This window comes from Electrona antarctica (assembly GCF_951216825.1).
Source record: "Electrona antarctica genome assembly, chromosome: 5".
Taxonomy (NCBI): Eukaryota; Metazoa; Chordata; class Actinopteri; order Myctophiformes; family Myctophidae; genus Electrona; species Electrona antarctica.
This window is the reverse complement of record NC_136810.1, coordinates 14988203-15008698: the sequence shown is the minus strand read 5'-3', so window position 1 is coordinate 15008698 and position 20496 is coordinate 14988203. Positions and strand designations below refer to the sequence as shown.

The following is a 20496-nucleotide window of genomic DNA, read 5'->3' as shown; positions in this document are numbered from 1 at the left end:
TTCTAATCCTCAAAAATGATGAAAAACGGCATGCTAAAACTATGAAACATTTCAAATATTCCTTTTCAGGCAAACATGTCCACCGTAAGATGAACCTAAATAGGTTTGAATGGGGTTTCTAGGTGTAAGTATGTAGGACTAGTAGCATGCCAAAGTTTGTGCTATTGCCATTGAGAATGCATTGGGCGTTTAAGTTAAATAACTCAGAAACTACAAAACATTTCAAAGTAAAAAGTTCCAGCATGTGTCTGCACAGTAAGCTGAATTATACAAAGTGTGAATGGAGTTTCTAGGTGAAAGTCATTTTTTGACGTGCCACTATCTGCCATTGAGCCCCATTATACATTTTTCAAATTTGAAAGCACTATATTTCTAAAACTATGAAACATTTCACAGATTCCTTTTCAGGCAAACATGTCCACCGTAAGATGAACCTAAATAGGTTTGAATGGGGTTTCTAGGTGTAAGTATGTAGGACTAGTAGCATGCCAAAGTTTGTGCTATTGCCATTGAGAATGCATTGGGCGTTTAAGTTAAAAAACTCAGAAACTACAATACATTTCAAAGTAAAAAGTTCCAGAATGTGTCTCCACAGTAAGCTGATTTATACAAAGTGTGAATGGAGTTTCTAGGTGAAAGTGATTTTTTGACATGCTACTATCTTCCATTATACATTTCTCAAATTTGAAAGCACTATATTTCTAAAACTATGAAACATTTCAAAGATTCCTTTTCAGGCAAGCATGTCCACAGTAAGATGAACCTAAATAGGTTTGAATGGGGTTTCTAGGTGTAAGTATGTAGGACTAGTAGCATGCCAAAGTTATACATTTCTCATATTTGGTTTTGGACGTCGTTTGCATGTCGTTTTTCGTGATTTTGGAGGATTTGAAAAAAAGATGAAAATCATGAAAAAACGACATACTATAGTTCATGGTTTCGGACGGCATACTACAGCATGTCGTTTTTCGTGATTTTGGAGGATTTGAAAAAAAGATGAAAATCATGAAAAAACAACATACTATAGTCCATGGTTTCGGACGGCATACTATAGTATATCATATTTTCATGATTTTGCGTGCATTGTGTTAAGGCGTCTTACTGGTATATAGAACTTTCTCAAACTAAATCAGGATAAGACAGACGTTCTCACAATGGCAATGGCAACACAATGAGCAGAAAATAACAAACAAAAGTGAGCAGAGCACTGCAGGGAGTTGAACCCCGTTCTAGTAAACCAGAAGTACCACACCAGTGCCTTAGTTTTTGTTTTGTTGTCATTTACAGGTCCATTCGTTGAAATGGACGTTTAACTACTTGTTATGTATGTGATGTATTGCCATGCTTTTTGTTCTTGCTTAACCCATTCTGGATGGGAACCCCCTTTGTTGTTTTAAGCATTATGTTACACTTTAGCTGTTGAAAAATAGCGGATCTACAAGATCATAGCGCGGCACCGAGTGCCGTAGATCAATTTTATGCTAAAAATCATGAACATCTTTGAATATATATTCTTTCAGAGCGAACATTTTTATTGTGACCCTCACAGTCACCAGATTTCAACCCAATAGTACGGCTACACGTCTATGGGAGATTTTGTAGGCTCTTCACTAGAGCAGTTTTACTTTTAAAGAGAGAGAGAAAGAGAGCGAGATAGGTACCGTAACTGTACACAAACCCAGGATGACAAATACGCCAAAGTTCAGCATCCATTCAACTGCAGTCAAGCCAGAGATATTTTTTGTGTAATGTGAATCATGCTCTGCAGGACGGTTCTGGGGCCTGCCAGCATGGTTGTGTATACGTGTTCTGGGGGGGGGGGGTCTTTTTTTTTAGCTCACCCTGCGAGGGACAGCGAGTGCATTCTCCGGCAGCGGCAGCAGCCACGGCGACGCCGCCAATTGCCGACAACAGCCGTGGCAGTGTTTCCTATGCCGTGGCAGTGTTTCCTCTGCCACCGGCAAAGCCTCCTAATCCACCACAGACCGGCGGATGCCGGCACCTGCCGCTTGCCACCGGCACATGCCGGCACATGCCGGCACCTGCCCCGGCACATGCCGGCACATATGCCGCCACATGCCACCACCCGCCGGCGCCCCGCCGGTGCCTTGCCGGCACCCGCCGGCGCCTTCCGGCACCTGCCGGCACCTGCCGGCGCCTGCCGGCGCCTTCCGGCACCTGCCGGCGCCTGCCGGCACCTGCCGGCACTTGCCGGCGCCATGCCGGCACATGCCGGCACCTGCCGGCACATGCCGGCACCTAACCCTAACCCCCAACCCCCAACCCTAACCCCCAACCCCTAACCCTAACCCCCAACCCCTAACCCTAACCCTAACCCTAACCCTAACCCCCAACCCTAACCCCCCAACCCCTAACCCTAACCCCCAACCCCTAACCCTAACCCCCAACCCCCAACCCCTGTGGGGGCAGGTGCCGGCAGTTGCCGGCAGTTGCCGGCAGGTGCCGGCATGTGCCGGCATGTGCCGGCAGGTGCCGGAAGGTGCCGGAAGGCGCCGGCATGTGCCGGCAGGTGCCGGAAGGTGCCGGAAGGTGCCGGCAGGTGCCGGCATGTGCCGGCAGGTGCCGGAAGGCGCCGGCATGTGCCGGCAGGTGCCGGAAGGCGCCGGCATGTGCCGGCAGGTGCCGGAAGGTGCCGGCAGGTGCCGGCAACTGCTGGCAGTTGCCGGAAGGCGCCGGCAAGTGCCGGCAAGTGCCGGCGGGCGCCGGCAGGTGCCGGCAGTTGCCGGCAGTTGCCGGCAGGTGCCGGCAGGTGCCGGCAGGTGCCGGAAGGTGCCGGAAGGCGCCGGCATGTGCCGGCAGGTGCCGGCATGTGCCGGCAGGTGCCGGAAGGCGCCGGCATGTGCCGGCAGGTGCCGGCAAGTGCCGGCGGGGGCCGGCAGGTGCCGGAAGGCGCCGGCAAGGCGCGGCAAGGCGCCGGCGGGGCGCGGCAAGGCGCCGGCGGGGCGCCGGCGGGTGGTGGCATGTGCCGGCATATGTGCCGGCATGTGCCGGGGCAGGTGCCGGCATGTGCCGGCATGTGCCGGTGGCAAGTGGCAGGTGCCGGCATCCGCCGGTCTGTGGTGGATTAGGAGGCTTTGCCGGTGGCAGAGGAAACACTGCCACGGCATAGGAAACACTGCCACGGCTGTTGTCGGCAATTGGCGGCGTCGCCGTGGCTGCTGCCGCTGCCGGAGAATGCACTCACTGCTTATGGACCCTGCTGCTCATTGGAACCTTACCCCTCTTCACAGCTGCTGATTTACATGGTGGCCAAATAGCTCTGCATGCGGTGGGCTCGATCCAGGGGGCTGTTGTTTTGGAGCCAAGACTCAACTGTAAACTCTAGGCTACTTCTTGGATTATATGGTGGCAAAAACAATTAAAACACCACCTCCCTAAACCATGGACGGGACTCTGAGCCGAGTAGAGACCTTTTCTTTTGTCAATCCTTGGATCCGATATTTCCTCTTCTTCTTCAGCTTCTTGTTCTGGGTAAGTGGACATTGTCTGAGTGGGCTGTGCCTGTTTCTGACTGTGTTTGGGAATTAAAGGGTTAAACAACTGAAACCCACCCTGCTCACAGAAAAAACGACAATAAATACTCGTGAAAAAGGAGGGAGGAAAAAAACAAAGAATAGGTTGATATTCTTATTCCGATAGTCTCCCACCAGACTCCTCACAGCACTGCCTGTTTTAAGATGATTTACAGTAGTAATATTGTGCCACTCATTTGGGCCATACATCAGCGTTGTGGTGTCATGCAGGGGTAGCTCGTCAAACCTGTGAAGTACTACTGAAGCCATTCAACTCCTGTCTAGCCTGCAGGTTTATCAGGGGGGACTGTCATAACAGTTACATAACATTGTAACGTTTCCATACTGAGAAAAGGTTTCACACACACACACACACACACACACACACACCAGCCCATCCACACGGGGAAGGAAAAACTAGAATAGCTGATCTACAAGCTCACAACACATCACAACTCTATGCATTGTGAGCTTGTTGATAAGCTATTTTGGTTTATTGGTCCCTCACAGAATATGGATGGGTTCAAGTAGTTAAAAGCATTTGGTCATACAGTTGGCCCCACATCTCCATGGCTCAGCTCACTAAGCTAGTAGTTCTCATTTCATGTCAAGGACCCCCATAATTATTTATTTAGCCACAGAACCCCATTTGAAAAGAGAAGACCTGTCCAAATGTCCATTTGTCAAAAATAGCAGATCTACAAGCTCACATCTCTTAAACTGTCACTTTGAGCCTGCCCCCAGGGGTCCTTGAAGGAGTTTCCCATATCCCACTTTGAGAACCAGTCCACAAACCATTACCATCACAGACAGTCACATTCAAAGAGAGAGAAGACATACAGTAAAAGTGCAGTAAAAGTATTTAAAGCATTTTTACCAGCTGCTGTGTGAAGCACAGTGGAGCTGGTTTACATTTTATTTATTGCTTTCATTATATATTTTTATAAATAAGATTCCTTAAAATAATTTATAGCTGGAATACTTTTACTCCACACAGCGACCACAACACACGTCCACAGACAAGTTTTCAAAAACTTTGAAAATAGCAGTTTGGAAAAGAGAAGGAAACAAAATAAACTTTGTCACCTTGTGCTTTGTTGGCCATTGTCCCACTTAATTGTATGGTTTTGTTGATTTCCAGTAATAATTTCGGGGAGACAAAGCAAACCATTTCAAAGCCTCTAGCTTCTATGTTTTATCCCTACTAGCACAGAAGAGAATTAGAGTTTAATTTTTCGAGACAATGACTCCTGTCACCACACAAGAACCAGTGCTGCTCTGCAAGAGAGAGAGAATAGACACGCAACAGACATGTGTACAGTGTACATGTTACGACCCCCTGTCTAGGGTAGGGGCAACAGACATGTGTACAGTGTACATGTTACGACCCCCTGTCTAGGGTAGGGGCAACAGACATGTGTACAGTGTACATGTTACGACCCCCTGTCTAGGGTAGGGGCAACAGACATGTGTACAGTGTACATGTTACGACCCCCTGTCTAGGGTAGGGGCAACAGACATGTGTACATGTTACGACCCCCTGTCTAGGGTAGGGGCAACAGACATGTGTACAGTGTACATGTTACGACCCCCTGTCTAGGGTAGGGGCAACAGACATGTGTACAGTGTACATGTTACGACCCCCTGTCTAGGGTAGGGGCAACAGACATGTGTACAGTGTACATGTTACGACCCCCTGTCTAGGGTAGGGGCAACAGACATGTGTACAGTGTACATGTTACGACCCCCTGTCTAGGGTAGGGGCAACAGACATGTGTACAGTGTACATGTTACGACCCCCTGTCTAGGGTAGGGGCAACAGACATGTGTACAGTGTACATGTTACGACCCCCTGTCTAGGGTAGGGGCAACAGACATGTGTACAGTGTACATGTTACGACCCCCTGTCTAGGGTAGGGGCAACAGACATGTGTACAGTGTACATGTTACGACCCCCTGTCTAGGGTAGGGGCAACAGACATGTGTACAGTGTACATGTTACGACCCCCTGTCTAGGGTAGGGGCAACAGACATGTGTACAGTGTACATGTTACGACCCCCTGTCTAGGGTAGGGGCAACAGACATGTGTACAGTGTACATGTTACGACCCCCTGTCTAGGGTAGGGGGAACAGACATGTGTACAGTGTACATGTTACGACCCCCTGTTTAGGGTAGGGGCAACAGACATGTGTACAGTGTACATGTTACGACCCCCTGTCTAGGGTAGACACGCAACAGACATGTGTACAGTGTACATGTTACGACCCCCTGTCTAGGGTAGGGGCAACAGACATGTGTACAGTGTACATGTTACAACCCCCTGTCTAGGGTAGACATGCAACAGACATGTGTACAGTGTACATGTTACGACCCCCTGTCTAGGGTAGGGGGAAAGAACATAATAATGAGGAGACAGCTTTTACAAAAGATGATTTGTTTTATTATCTCTCCTTTTTTCTTTGGACAGAGACAAAAAGTGCATAATGGCTTCAGGGTGTCAGTTTACATAATAGAAAACTGGCTAACTAAGAAATAAAATTACCCCTAACTAGAAGTCCCTAACTGTATGAGAAACAAAAACACAATTACTAAATCTAACTAAGAAAAATACAATAAATTAGATCACAAAACAAAAGGGACTAAACACCCTTACGGGATGCACAAAGGACGGTGTAACATTAAATAGGGAAATATAAACAGGACAGGAATAACAATAGGGAATTGGACAACAAATAACGTAGGAGCTGACTAATTAAAATATAAACAAACACTAAGGGTCACATAAGAACTCAGAACAAACACAAAACAAAGATAACAAAATATACTGTAACTTACTCAGAAGAACCAAAGACAAACCAACTCAAAAACTAACAAAGGCAAACAAAAGAAAAGGGCAGCATGGGTGGAGGACTATAGCGGAATGGCGTATCCGCTGCAAACATAAGCTGTCGTCCTTACAGCAGTCAGGACAAACTGAGCACTTTTATAGACAGCAGGGCCATTACCCAGCTGCTGGGAACCAATGAGGAATAAGGGGCAGGTCCAGGTAGGACCTGTCAATGATTGCAGCCACCTGCTTTCAATCGACCAGTCAAGTCATCAGCACCACACCCATTCTCTACACTCTCCATTCACCTCCATTCATGACCTTAGAGAACACAAAAGGGAAACAATATAACACAGGCCACCAACATTTCCAACTCATCACAATTATCCCCAAATGAACTAAACACAAGAATAACTAGAAAAAGTGCCCTTCTGGGCACAGGTCTCCACCAGGAGGATAGGACTGTGTGAGATGTTTGGCAAAATGTTTAGGAGTAATATAAACATGTTTGCCTTTGATGGCAATTGGATGATTTGAGGCATTTTGTTCCAAAAATGTGTTTTGCAAAAATCAACCTGTTGGTGGCACTATAACAGGCCAATGTGAAAAGGGTGGGATATATTCCTCAGCCTAGTAAGAAAATGTGTGAAAGATTTCACGTAAATTGCATGCTGCGTTCATGATTTGAGGCTTTTGTTCAAAACGGGCCAATCTTGCAAACTTTGAAAGCCAATTATAGCCAATTAGGATGGAATATGAAATATGGGACAGATCCGACTTGAGCACATGACCATAGAGATACTGTGTAACAATTTGTGTGATTTTTGGACAGAATCTGGAGGAGTAATATAAAAAATGTGTTTTACAAAAGTCGGCCTCCTGGTGGCGCTATAAAAGGCAGATGCGGAAAATGCAGGTCAAAGGTTTGTCCTTGGCCTCTAGGGAGTGTGCATGCAACGTTTCACGCAGATCGGTGCAGTTTTAGGTAAAACATGTGAAAAGCTGCCTCATGGTGGCGCTATAACAGGCCGTTCTGGAAAATGCGGGGCAGAGGTTCATTGTTGGCATCCAGGGAGTGTGTGTGCAAAGTTTGGCATCGACCGGGTTAACGGTGCCGGAGATTAGCTGGTAACAGACGGACGGAAGGAAGGAAGGACGGACGGACACACACACGTGCAAAACATACTCTCTCCCCATGCCTTCGGCCTGGTGGAGACAACAATATTAATCATAAGGACAGCGGTCCGTAACAGTACACCACTGGTTGTAACAATGTAGGCCACATTTTTCAAGTATTTGTACTTTTTGTACTCGAGAAGTATTGTAGATTCCAACTTTTCATAAAGTAGACTGAAAGTAGACTGTAGACATACTTTCTGTCAAGAAACTCTGTGCAGGTGATTGTGCTGGAGTTTGGAAGCACTCGTCGTATGTCACTGAACGGCCCTGCGTACCACCTGTTTCGAATTTGCACATAATGCAGGAGGCAGCAGTGCGACCCGTTAACAAAAACGAGTGCTTCCAAACTGCAACACAAAAGAATCACCTGCAGAGGATGTCTTGACAGAAAGTAGCTCATATCTACGGTGGAGTTTTATGAAAAACAAGCTCGGCAGATTGAAAGAGGATAATTCAAGCTTGGACTACAGCTGCAATGTTGGTGAGTTTAACGTCGTTTAAGACAAGCAGATCGCAAACCAAATTGGATGAGTGGGGAGTCAATGGAGGGTATTGCAACTCTAGATTCATCCTAGCCGCAATTTGCAACTCTAGATTTTTTTATAATGGGATGAATCTAGAGTTGCAATACCCTCCATTGACTCCCCACTCATCCATTTGCGTTTGCGATCTGCTTGTCTTAAACAACGTTAAACTCACCAACATTGCAGCTGTAGTCCAAGCTTGAATTATCCTCTTTCAATCTGCCGAGCTTGTTTTTCATAAAAATCCCCCGTAGACAAGTTATGAGCTACTTTCTGTCAAGAAATTCTGTGCAAGTGATTATTTTTCTAAGTGCTGGAGTTTGGAAGCGCTCGTCGCAAGTCACTGAACGGCCCTGCATGCATCTGTTTCGCATTTGCACATAATGCAGGAGGCAGCAGCGTGACCCCTTAAAAAAAACGAGCGCTTCCAAACTCCAACATTTCTTCTTCTTGACAGAAAGTAGCTCATAACATGTCTACGGGGGATTTTTATGAAAAACAAGCTCGGCAGATTGAAAGAGGATAATTCAAGCTTGGACTACAGCTGCAATGTTGGTGAGTTTAACGTTGTTTAAGACAAGCAGATCGCAAACGCAAATGGATGAGTGGGGAGTCAATGGAGGGTATTGCAACTCTAGATTCATCCCATTATAAAAAAATCTAGAGTTGCAAATTGCGACTATGTGAATGGGTGAATGTAATGCACAATCATTGAAAAGCGCTTTGGATATAGACAGTATAGCCATAGAAGCCAGCAGGCCATAGAAGTACTACTTTTTGAAATATTTAAAGGGTCACTTCACATACTGCATTTTCAGCCTATCTTTGTGTAATTGGCTCTCTCTAGTAATCATTACTCGGTATGCGTCTCTGTGGCCGGCTATGGACAGTTCAGAAACCTGCCTACCAATGACATGGAGATTCCATTTCCAAGCTAACAGAAAATACAGCCTTTATATTCCTGGACAGTTAGCATGGAGGACAATGCGGCATTGTTCAGTCAGATAACTCACGTATAGATTTAACCAATATTTATTATAGAATGAGAATACTTGTGCATATAATATTTTATCTTGGCGTTCGGCCCGGCTACATTTTTCTCCCTGCTCGGCACAATTAAACACCATCATTAAACATTAAGAGCAGGGAGATAGATATACAATAACAACCCGGTGCATGGTGCTGGGGTGGCAGTGAAAGCAAACATCACATAACAACCAGGAACCATATGCAGAAGGAAGGCAAGAAGAAGCATGCAGTGCTAGGTGAGCTTAAACACCACGTCCAATATTGGTCAGCTCAGCTGACTGTCACATCAGTGAATGACATGAGGGTCTTGCACACACTGAATACACCCACATAGTAAAGCAGCATATTAACCCCTTGAGTATATGTATGCGCCCTTGAGCACGGCATGAAACCCCTCGAGTATATCTGACTGAACTAACTCCGCAAGCTACGTATCATTTCTTGCATCAATGAAAACTAATTGCTGAGAAGTAAGGGCTGAGAATCACTGGCTTACAGTATATAGTATATATAGTAAGTACGCTAATTTATGTTTAAGAAAGTTTCAAATTCTAATGAACAACTTTCACTTGTAAATTATTTGATATGGAATATCTTTTGACTCAACCACCCCATTATAGTCAGTAGGCAAATACAGAAAAGTGTTTCAGAAATGAATTACTAACATGTTTGGGTACAAGCCGACAACTTATTTGTTTTGGTTAGAAGGTACCCATAGAAGAAGTTTTATGGTGGTTATCATGTTGAATTTCCTTTCTGGTGATTTTTAGAAGCACTTTAAGCTATTATGTTACAGGAAAACGATGCCAAAGTCGCTTATAACAAGCAGAACTGCAGGCTAATTTGCACAGGGAAAAATAATGTTAAATAATGTTTTGCTACTTCCATTGCATTACCACATTAGCAGTACAGATACATTTGCTCAACATTATAGCAGGAAAGGGTAGGTACCCACACAAAAAACATGCAGTAATCCTGGTCTCTAAACTACCTCCCCCAGGTTGGCAGAGGAAGTGTAGCGCCCAAGATTACATTAGATAATTGACACTGGGTGAAGAAAAAAAGGTTGCAAAATCGTGGGATAAAAAAAATATTTTTAGAGATGACAACCAGCTGGCCAGAACACATGGCAAGGGGTTAAAGATTAATACTGGATAGGTTGTCTGCTTGGCCTTCTGACTATTAATTTACTTGGATGATATGTTTCTGCTCGGTGGGATTTACATCAAAACCTCATCTCAGCCAAGCAAAAAATAAAATAGCTTTAATTGTCACGTACAATAAAACAAAAAAATGCTCAGGCTCTATTCTTTCTGAAATGTCTCTCCATCTGGAGACCTCATTAGTAATGGGATGTCAGCAAGCCTTTTGTGTTTAATATTTGATGCGGCAGGATTTTGGGATGACATTTTTGTCTTTTTTTGGTTGCATTTATTCAACGTTTTTCTAGAAAGAGACTGAAACAGATCTAGCCTACTTTTCTCAAATGCCCATCTCAAATGCTCAACCTCAGTACTTGAGTCAAACTATACATACTGAATGGCCTAATTAAATTTAAATGCGTCGCAAACCCCAATGTAAAATCTGCATAAGCAGTGCCACATTGTGAGATTGTACCCTGCATGCTATTTGCATAGACAAACAAAAAAATAGGCCTTAATTGGTAAATGTATGTTTTGTAATAAAGTACTGTATCTGGGAACAACTATAGACAATACACCTTGCTTTTGACTTGACAGGACATGTCAGACAAGTTTGACGGGACTTGTCAGAATCATTACTTGTCTAGTTGGACTAGTCACTGGGGCATCACTTCCTCCCCAGTGACTAGGTCCCGGAAGAGACGCGCTCTGATTGGCCAGTAGTCACTATGAATCCCATAGAGACACACGGGGACTACAAATTTCACGCCCCCAAATGAGACAGCGGCCCCACTTCTGGTCCGTTTCAACTGTGTACTGCAGCTGCCAATGCAATCCCTATGAGAGGCATCATGAAATACCCTAATTTCACTGGTTCATTACTGAGGCTATAGCGATTTTTTTTTGTTCTAATAAAGTGTCCCATATGTTTGATTTGTCCTTTTCAATGTCACATACCTGCCATCTCAATATACATCCTACAATGTACTAAACAAAATACATACATACATCGATGCACCTGGGACGTATCCTCAGTGATGTATCCCAAGGTCATCGGGGTTTCGGGTCTCCCAACATCATACCCCTCACTCAGGTGACCCAGCCGGGGTGATCAAGTCCCAGTAGCTACCCTCGATCAGTCCCATTAGGGAAAAACCAGGGCCACACAATCCGTTCCTCCTGAACTACTCTGCCGGGACTGGGAGGTGCCATTCTGGCGCATGGAAGGACTAGGCTCTGTGGGTTGACTCCTGTCCGGGCCCCTCCTATGTCTCACCAGGTCCACTCCTGCTCTCACCAGGTCAGGCCCTGTGCGTTGCACCAGACTCCCAGCACCAGGCACTTTATTCAGGAATGGTGGATTCTCGAGCCACAACAGTTCCGCAGGATCCACCTTGCCCTTGGTGGTGCCGCAGGCTCTGCTTGAGGCTTGAATGGCCCTCCTAAAGGCCTCACCGTGGGTTTGTTGGACTTCTTCCTCACGGAAGACACAGGCTGGGGCGCCAACCCATACTGCTCCCGGGTGCCGTCTACTTTCCGGCTGCCACCCGTCTCTCCGGTGGTCACCAGACTATTCCTGGTTGTCACGTAGTCTATTCCTATGAGTCACTATAAATAGAATAACTAAACAAAATACATACATGTACATACATGGATGCACCTGGGACGTATCCTCAGTGATGTATCCCAAGGTCATCTGGGTTTCGGGTCTCCCAACATCATACCCCTCACTCAAGTCCAGTCCAGTACTATAATATACTCCATCAGTTTGTGAAAAGTGCTAGCATTGTAAATCTCAAGTCAAAGTGGTCGCACGGTATATACGTCACGGTTGCATCCCTTGAGGTTTTCAATACCCAGATATATTTGTTGTATTTCGTTTTATATGCTATGTATTTGTTGAAAATGATCTAAACAGCATCTTGCAAGACTATTATTAATACTCATCTGGAGAATTCACTAGGTAGTTGAAAATGTCAGGATGTCACTCCTCCATTTAGCTGGGTTATTTTCCCATGCAACTATTCAGCAAAGTTAATTATACAACAAGTTCACAGCGGTAAAACACACCGTCGGAGCTCCGTGGTAGGTATAACATATATAGTAAGCCTGTGACATGTTCAAAATATAGACATGAATAACAAAGTCAGTCGGGATCGGGATGTACTGTATATTGAGAATTCCACTCTTCAAAGTCGGCGCTCGTCCCTTAAAAGCGACAGGTTCTCTGTCTGCCGTCTCCCCTCTGCTCCGTTAACATTACTCATTCAAGTGGTAAATTAAATGTGAAATACATCCTCTATTGAGAAAACAACAATATATGTTGACAAAGACACTTCATACATTTGGAAACATATTTCAATATAGTCTTCAGTTCATTTCATATTATTTTAAAAGTAGGCTAACTACAGTTGAATTTCAATGGACTTCTATGGGCTGGCCTGCTGGACCAGAAGTGGGGACGCTGTCTCATTTGGGGGCGTGCAATTTGTAGTCCCCGTGTGTCTCTATTCAGTATTTAAGTCCGACGTCATTTTGTAGTGCTACGTTACGTCCGGGTCCAAGTGGCACCAGCTCCCGTCCGCATCTCATTGTAAATAGAATATCTAAACGCGTGAATCTTTTTACAATGACGTTATTTTTCAGAAAGGAAGCCATTGAGGGTCAAAATGGGTCTTAATGCTTCCAACTCGAGTAGAATTATTAATGTTTTGTACAAGTTTCCATGACAAAAAAAATATGATGTGGAGACAATAAAGACTATTATTATCATTATTATTGAAGGTGGTAACAGTCCATTTGCTCAGTAAAATATTTCGGGGGCATATTTAGAATGTTTGCAGGCTTGAGTATGTTGAATCTAGTTTGCATTAATGAGGATTTAGTTGACACAATGAAATAAAATGGCGATATTATTCCGTGTGGGGCAGACGGCCTGTCACAGCCAGATTTGGGAGAGCAGCGCAGCTTTGTTGTTGCGAGGAAAGCGGTAAAATGAGACTTTCGTGGTTGTTTTCGTCTCAGATTTAGTCCGACGGAGCGTCACAGTATAACTATATGGGGACACAAAAGCGTATATGGGGACACAAAAGTAGGACCCGGAAGTATCTCACATGCTCGCGCTCACGTCACAGCTAAAATACTGAATAGATATAAACAAATATATATAGATGCCTCATTGGTCGCTGCAGTTCGTTGGAGCCAGAGTGCACGCGCGCACACACACACACACACACACACACACACACACATACCAACAAGGAACACCAAAGAGAAATGACGCAATTTAATCAATTCCTTTCATGCTAAGCTGCTAATTAGCTAGCTCTGGTCCATAGCCTTACTGCTTCTGCAGGGCAGAATCAGAAGCAGTAAGGCTATGGACCAGAGCTACTAATTAGCTAAGCTAACACCTGTAGAAGAATCTCACCTTTTGATGGTAGGATGGATGCTTCTGTTCTGTGTGTGTGTGTGTGTGTGTGTGTGTGTGTGTGTGTGTGTGTGCGCGCGCGCGTGTGCGTGCGTGCGACCTCTGGGGGAGAGAGAGAGAGAGCAGGAATAAAGCAAATTAACTTGTGCGACCCATTACTTATTTAAATGTTATTGGTCTCAGAGCAGAGGATATGTAAAAAAATTGTCTTCATTGTGTTGAGGAAATGCAGAGCCAGATCACTCATAGCATCTCTGAGGATAGTATTCTGGATGAGCAGGACATGTGCAGCATTTTGTACAAAACGCGCCACTCCTGAAATCTTAGCCAATAAGTGTAGAATCTGAGAAATCCAACAGACTCTTGATCACATGACTACAGAGATCATGTGTACCGATTTGCGTGAGATTTGGATGAAATCTGTGCACTAACATGAACAATGCATGTGTTTTACAGAAATCGGCCTCATGGTTGCGCTATGACCGGCAGATGTGGAGGGATGCAGGGAAAATGTTTTTCCATGGCCTCTAGGGAGTGCGCATACATCATTTGTATACAGATCGATGCAGTTATAGGTAAAACAGGTTTCCCTGTTATAGCACCACCGTGAGGCTGATTTGGAAAAAAACAAGTGGCATGTCGTCCTTGGCCTAGTCACCCTGGGCAAGACCTACGCTGTAAAGGCTATCATTTGTTTGGGCGGAAGTTGCGGGATTTTAGCGGAAGTATCGCCCAAGGAAATGACGTTGATGCTTTAAGTGTTGTGATTGGTATCGTATCCGGGGGAAATACATCTGACGGATGTTCCGGACGTTACATCCGCCGATAGCTTCTCTGCCTTATGTTGTGACCATGCAGGCTTTTCTTTTCGCAGATAAGTAAGCCTGGGACCGAGGCTTCGGCCTAGTGGAAATATGCGTGTATAATTTCATGGAAATTGCACACTGTGTTTGTGATTTGTGGCATTTTGTTCGAAACGGACCAATCATGTGAGCTTTGGAAGCCAATCTTAGCCAATCAGGATGGAAAATGGGAAATCTTCAGGATCCAATTTGGTTCCCTTTTGTACAGGGGTACAACTCTTGCCAATTTAAAAACACTGGAAAAATGACCTTGTTCAATTGATAAATTGATTAGGTAGGTTATGCAGGGAGCAATAGCTTCAGCTGCATCAACAAAAAATCTGGCCGGGATGTTGTCATCATCCAATTGCCAGAAGAAATGGCGCCCTTTTCACATTGGCCTATTATAGCTGGGGCTCTCAACGTTTTGGGCTGGGGAGCCCTGGAAATGCTTTGGCCCGAGGGGCACTTTTTCTAGTTTCTATCTCAATCTATTGCGAAAATAAAATCCATTCTCTCAGCTCCATACTGTACCTTGAAAAAGTGATACATTCTCTAATTACATTCCGGATGGACTACTCATACTGCAACTCACTTTACGCAGGGGTTGCTTATTCCCCCCTTTCCCGCGTGCAGCTCTTCCAAATGCCGCTGCCAGACTCCTGACTGGCAATGCAAGCGGGACCACATTATTATTTTCTCTCTTAATGGTCTTGCACCAACATAACATTTTTAATTAATCTCTTCCCGCTAACAAGATCATAGGCTTCTTCAGTGTTCATTTTGACAGCAATTTTTAAGTGGTGCAACCACTTCATTAAGGAGCTTTGTGTGTCCGTGGGTGGGTGGCTGGCTGGGTGGCTGGCTGGGTCTGTCCGAGCACGAAAATAGCGCTCGGTTGGTTTTCACAACCAAGACCAAGTGTCACTGTTGCGCAGCCTAACACACACACGCACGCACGCACGCACGCACGCACGCACGCACGCACGCACGCACGCACGCACGCACGCACACACACACACACACACACACACACACACACACACACACACACACACACATTCACTGTATATATATGATGATTTTGGGTGTGACAGTACAGTACAGTAGAGGGACCCACGATAACTCTGTCATTTCTCAACCGTTTCGGACACGGGGCGGCTCGCCGGAACCGGCCCGGCCCCCTCAGTGCGTTCCTGGGGGTATGGATGTTCCGGGGACCCCCCGGGGACGCCCACACGGAGTTGCACCACTTACTTCTTGGTTGCATGCTGAAAATAGCCTATCTACAACCTCACAACGCGTCGCCAACACCCAATCGCACCCATGCCCCTTGTTTTTACCTATATGTAAACTTTTACCTGCCTTTGTATGTTGGTGTTTTCTATGTTGTTTGAATTTTCTTGTGTTAATGTTGCCTGTTTTTTATGCTGTTTTATTATGACGTACAGAACTTTGGTCAACCATGGTCGTTTACATGATGTCTTCACCTCTGTCTGTCTGTCTGTCTGTCTGTCTGTCTGTCTGTCTGTCCACAGTTAATCTCACAAATACTTGTAGTAGGCCAAGGACACCGTCCCTGAATCTGAATCTGTTTTGTCTTTTCTCCCATATAGGTTTTCTCTCTGTTGATCGTTGCAATCGGGGTGTATGCTAAAGTGGAGAAGGCCACAGGTGCGTAGGAGCCACACTTTCTCCACAGTTCTCACACATATACACACTGAGTGAAAATGCTTGAGAAACTGTGTTATTCTGTATCTGATTGTCACCTGTGTCTACAGAAAGAAAGAACGAAAATGTTCCCCCAAAATGTTCATACATTCGTGAACATCTAAAAGATTCTCTTAGCTTAACATTTCTCATTCATTTTTGGAAGTTGATCTGAGCGACAGGTGTTGAGAAGAAACTTATGAATACTTTGCCGCCACCAAAAGAGCAGCATGACTTATTAGACTAAAGCCAAGCATTAAGAGCTGTCAGGTCTCATGGACTGAAATGCCAGGAAATGTAAATACAAAAAAATAATATTAAGAGGGCACGGTGGCACAGTCGGTAGTGCTGTCGCCGTACAGCTAGAAGGTCCTGGGTTCAATTCCCGCTGGGGATGCTGTGGGCAGGGTTAGTTTTAGGGTAGTTTGCATGCTCTCCCCGTGGCCCCTAGGGTAGGTACCTTCACAAAAAACAAAAACATGCAGTAATGGATGTGGAAAGGAAAGGAACTGGTCGGAATAATGTGTTCCTATACCTCGTGCTACGTCCAACTGGGGAAACTCTCCCCTGTCGGGTGAAAAGAAGCAGCTTGGACTCCTTATGCATAGAAGGAAGCATGAGGTCAGTCCGCTGCCCCCCCAGGTTGGCAGAGGAAGCGTAGCGCCCAGTATTACATTAGATAATTGTCACTGGGTGAAAAAAGTGTTTGCAAAATCGTGGGAAAAAAAATAACAATAATAATAAAATAAAAAAACTCACCCTTTTGAGACTCGTCCCTAACAGCACACAGATGAGGAGCTTGCTATGCAAGAATAATGATTAGTGCTGTAATGTTAACCATCAAAAAGACTTTAAGGAACTCAAGGGCGTAATCATGCAAGTGGTTTTACTGAGCTTTATGATGAAAAATAATAAACTAAAATATCTGCATTATGTATCTAAATTAGGCCTAGGAGTGGTGTTACTACAACAATGCAACAGTCAGTGTGGCTTCCGCATTCTGAGCCCATATGGCTGCATACTGAATGCAATTCGATATACTATAAGCAGTGATGGAACATTTATTATAACTTTATAAGGGGAGAGCGTAGTGACGCGTTCGGTAGGATTTTGGTTTATTTGGGTGCCATCTTACTGCCTACATGTAGGCTAGTAGGATGCTAGGCTACTTTTAATAAATCGATACATATCGTCGGGATATAATATCGATATATCGCGATATACGATATATCGTTACATGCCTACGTTGTCAGTGACGCTGCCTGGTGTGTAGACTGTCACTGCCAGTACACCATCTTTCATCTCTCCTATCTTTGACTTGTCAACTCTTCTACTCTATGGCTCTGGATCGATGGTGGTATTATTATTAATCGCCGTTAGAAAATGTTCGGGTGTTCTGATCTGATAGCCGCCTCCCCTCCCCTCCCCTCACGTCAAAACAATGTCTCAATGTTTGGCTAGGCTACTTGGCTGTCAGTCTGCAGTTCGTAAGTTTGCTTGTCAGTGACGCAGGTGTGTAGACTGTCACTGCCAGTACACCATCTTCCATCTCTCCTATCTTTGACTTGTCACAACTCTTCTACTCTATGGCTCTGGATCGATGGTGGTATTATTATTAATCGCCGTTAGAAAATGTCCGGGTGTTCTGATCTGATAGCCGCCTCCCCTCCCCTCACGTCAAAACAATGTCTCAATGTTTACAACTTGACGAGAAGACATATTCTTATGGAACCAGGGAGAGGGGGAAAAACACCACGAGAGTGACAGTGATCAGTCAAACATGTGTTCTCTCCGTAAATAAATAATCTGTCTGTATGTGATCTGACCATTATTATTTTGATTACACTGTCGTGCTCGTTTGAGGACAGGTAGAGCGCAGAGCATACATGTGTTTGGGAATGTTGCTGAAGGTTATGTTATTTAATATTTTGTCATCTGACACCCAAACCATACAGTGTTTATTTAATTATTTTATACCTACAGTACAATGGTATATGTCTCCACAGTGAGGCTGGAAAATGTAGCCTACTACTATAGCCTATAGCCTACTGGTAGGCAGGAAAATGGCAACCAGAATAACCCGTTCTGAGCAAAACTCCTCCCTACGCTCTGGCCTATAGACATCTGCACTGGGTCTTTGAATGAATGAGTTAACATATGGACAGTATCAATAACTATGAGCATAAATGAATGTAGTGTCAATACAGACAATTGGCCCCATGATGTTCAGGGACAGAAGCCGTTGCCCTAACAATGTCTATACGGGCTCGGCCGAGATCAGTAATCCAAAAGAACAGACAGTAACAGTCAAAACAGGAGTGATAAATCCAAAAGAGCAGACAGTATCAGAGTCAAAACAGGAATTCAAAACAACAGAACAGACAGTGTCATCTTCATTTCTCATTTGCTGGTCAATCTTGGCTGTGGAGCCTGATAGCTATTGACACAAAATACAGCCAAATACAGTGTGAACTGCCATTGTAACTATTTTTTCAGTTTTACATACCATTACTATATGTTCTCTTAGTTTGATCATAATACATAACTGTATGTCAGTCTCCAGGTTTTCCACTGATTTACTACGACATATGGCACATAACTCTGAGGGCTCCAGTTTTGTCTCATCTTTCTAAAGCCACTATTTGGGGTTTTAGGAGTGGGGAAAGGGTGTTCCCCCACTAAAGTTGGTATTTTGGTTACCTATCTAAATCCCTTAAACACCTCCGTTACCCGTTATATTATGCATAGGTGTGGTTTGGGCGTAAACCACATTGAACCAATCACCAGTCTTGGCTTTAAGAGATCCCTTTAATAGATCCCTTACCCGTCGCCCTTAGTGCTGTATTGCTTCATAGCCGCTGCCGCTGCACCCCCCCCCCCCCCCCCCCCCCCCCCCCCCCCCTGCCGTTATTTTTTTTTCTCCACACGCACAGAGCCTTGAACACTCGTCTTTTCATTGAGTCACAACTCGCTCTCATTTTCAAAAATTCTATGTAAACTACGGAATTAGGGCTTTCATTTGGTATATAGATCGTGCGTGTCGTCTCTACGGAACGGTATGAAGTGAAAAGGAAAGTTCGGCAAGTCGGATTAAACCATTTGCTGCGCTGGTGATGAACTGAAGAGCAGGCTGGCACAAATAACTTATTTGACTATGCAATTATACAAACACAATGGACATAAGGAAGTGGCAGGCACTCACTTCAGCTGATTATAGGAAAATAACAAAGAGATGAAATATGAATATTGGAGAGATGAGGCAGCCTGACTAGTCTGTGTCTGGAGTCCTCCATTGAAGCGCGCGGTGGCCGCTCTTTACCAAACTAATTTGGCATGGCTAACGGGTGCTTTTAAATGCCATTATCGCGTTCCCAAATGTCTGTGACCAAAATAGCAATTTAGGGGAAAGCGTGCCAACACGCCCATGACCACACCTCTAGGCGCAAATACCGGTGTCAGCAAAGAAGATAGCGGGTGACGCGGGACGAAAATACCATTAAGGGACAGAGAAAGCTCCTATATTCGTAATGTTCGGTCAGCGGCTGAATTGCGGGCCGCGCTGCGGGTAAAGGATGCGACAAAATTGGAGCCCTCTGAGTGTGTACAAATGTAACCAAGTGGACCTCTAGAGATCCTTTGGTTCCATTTGAACAGTCTTAGAGCTCCAAACCTGTTGTGGTCATTTAGGGCCATATCTTTATGTGTTTCTAGTAATATATTGTCCGCTCATTTCCGCGGCATGAATAGAATTTTGACAAAAATGTCCACCACAAGCCAAGATGGTGATGACCCCTGGCGGTATATGAATTGTGAACCTACTGTAGTAGTCTAAAGCCATATCTCAAGTTACCACTAAAGACATGGCACTAATACCAAAGCTATTTGAGTTGCCTGAAGCAGTTGTTAAAATATTTACCTAGGCCAAATAAACATTTCATAGATGAGTTGTCAGTAACAGGTGTAGTCCTGTCCAGGAGATGTAGAGTAGTGGTCTCAAAGGTGCTACAGACTAGTAATAGTCTGTAGCTATTAGCGCCCCTCAAAAATACAATGAATGAGGGCCATCTGGGAATGGGGAGATTACTCAGGCAAAGAAATAGAGGGAACTGTGAATTTAAGTTTATCTTTTTTAAAAAGCTTTGGACAGGAACATGTTATGATTAGGCACTTGAGTTCTTCAACTCATTTTGATGATTACTATTCCAGCACTAATCATTAAGCTCCTCATCCGTGTGCTGTGTGCTGTAAGATTAGCGACTTAATGTGCCTTTGTAATTC

At 44.8% G+C, this 20496-nt stretch overlaps 1 protein-coding gene across 2 annotated transcripts in view; it reads left to right on the top strand.

Annotated features, from left to right (window-relative positions):
- Positions 1–3334: 3334 nt before the first annotated feature.
- tspan33b (tetraspanin 33b) overlaps positions 3335–20496 on the top strand; it is a 43819-nt gene continuing 26657 nt past the window's right edge. For both annotated transcript variants that reach the window (XM_079502069.1, XM_079502070.1), the window contains exons 1-2: positions 3335–3492; positions 16125–16182. In XM_079502069.1, the coding sequence (XP_079358195.1) occupies positions 3403–3492; positions 16125–16182 (148 nt within the window). In that variant the 5' untranslated portion in view covers positions 3335–3402. The remainder of the gene's footprint in view (positions 3493–16124; positions 16183–20496) is intronic.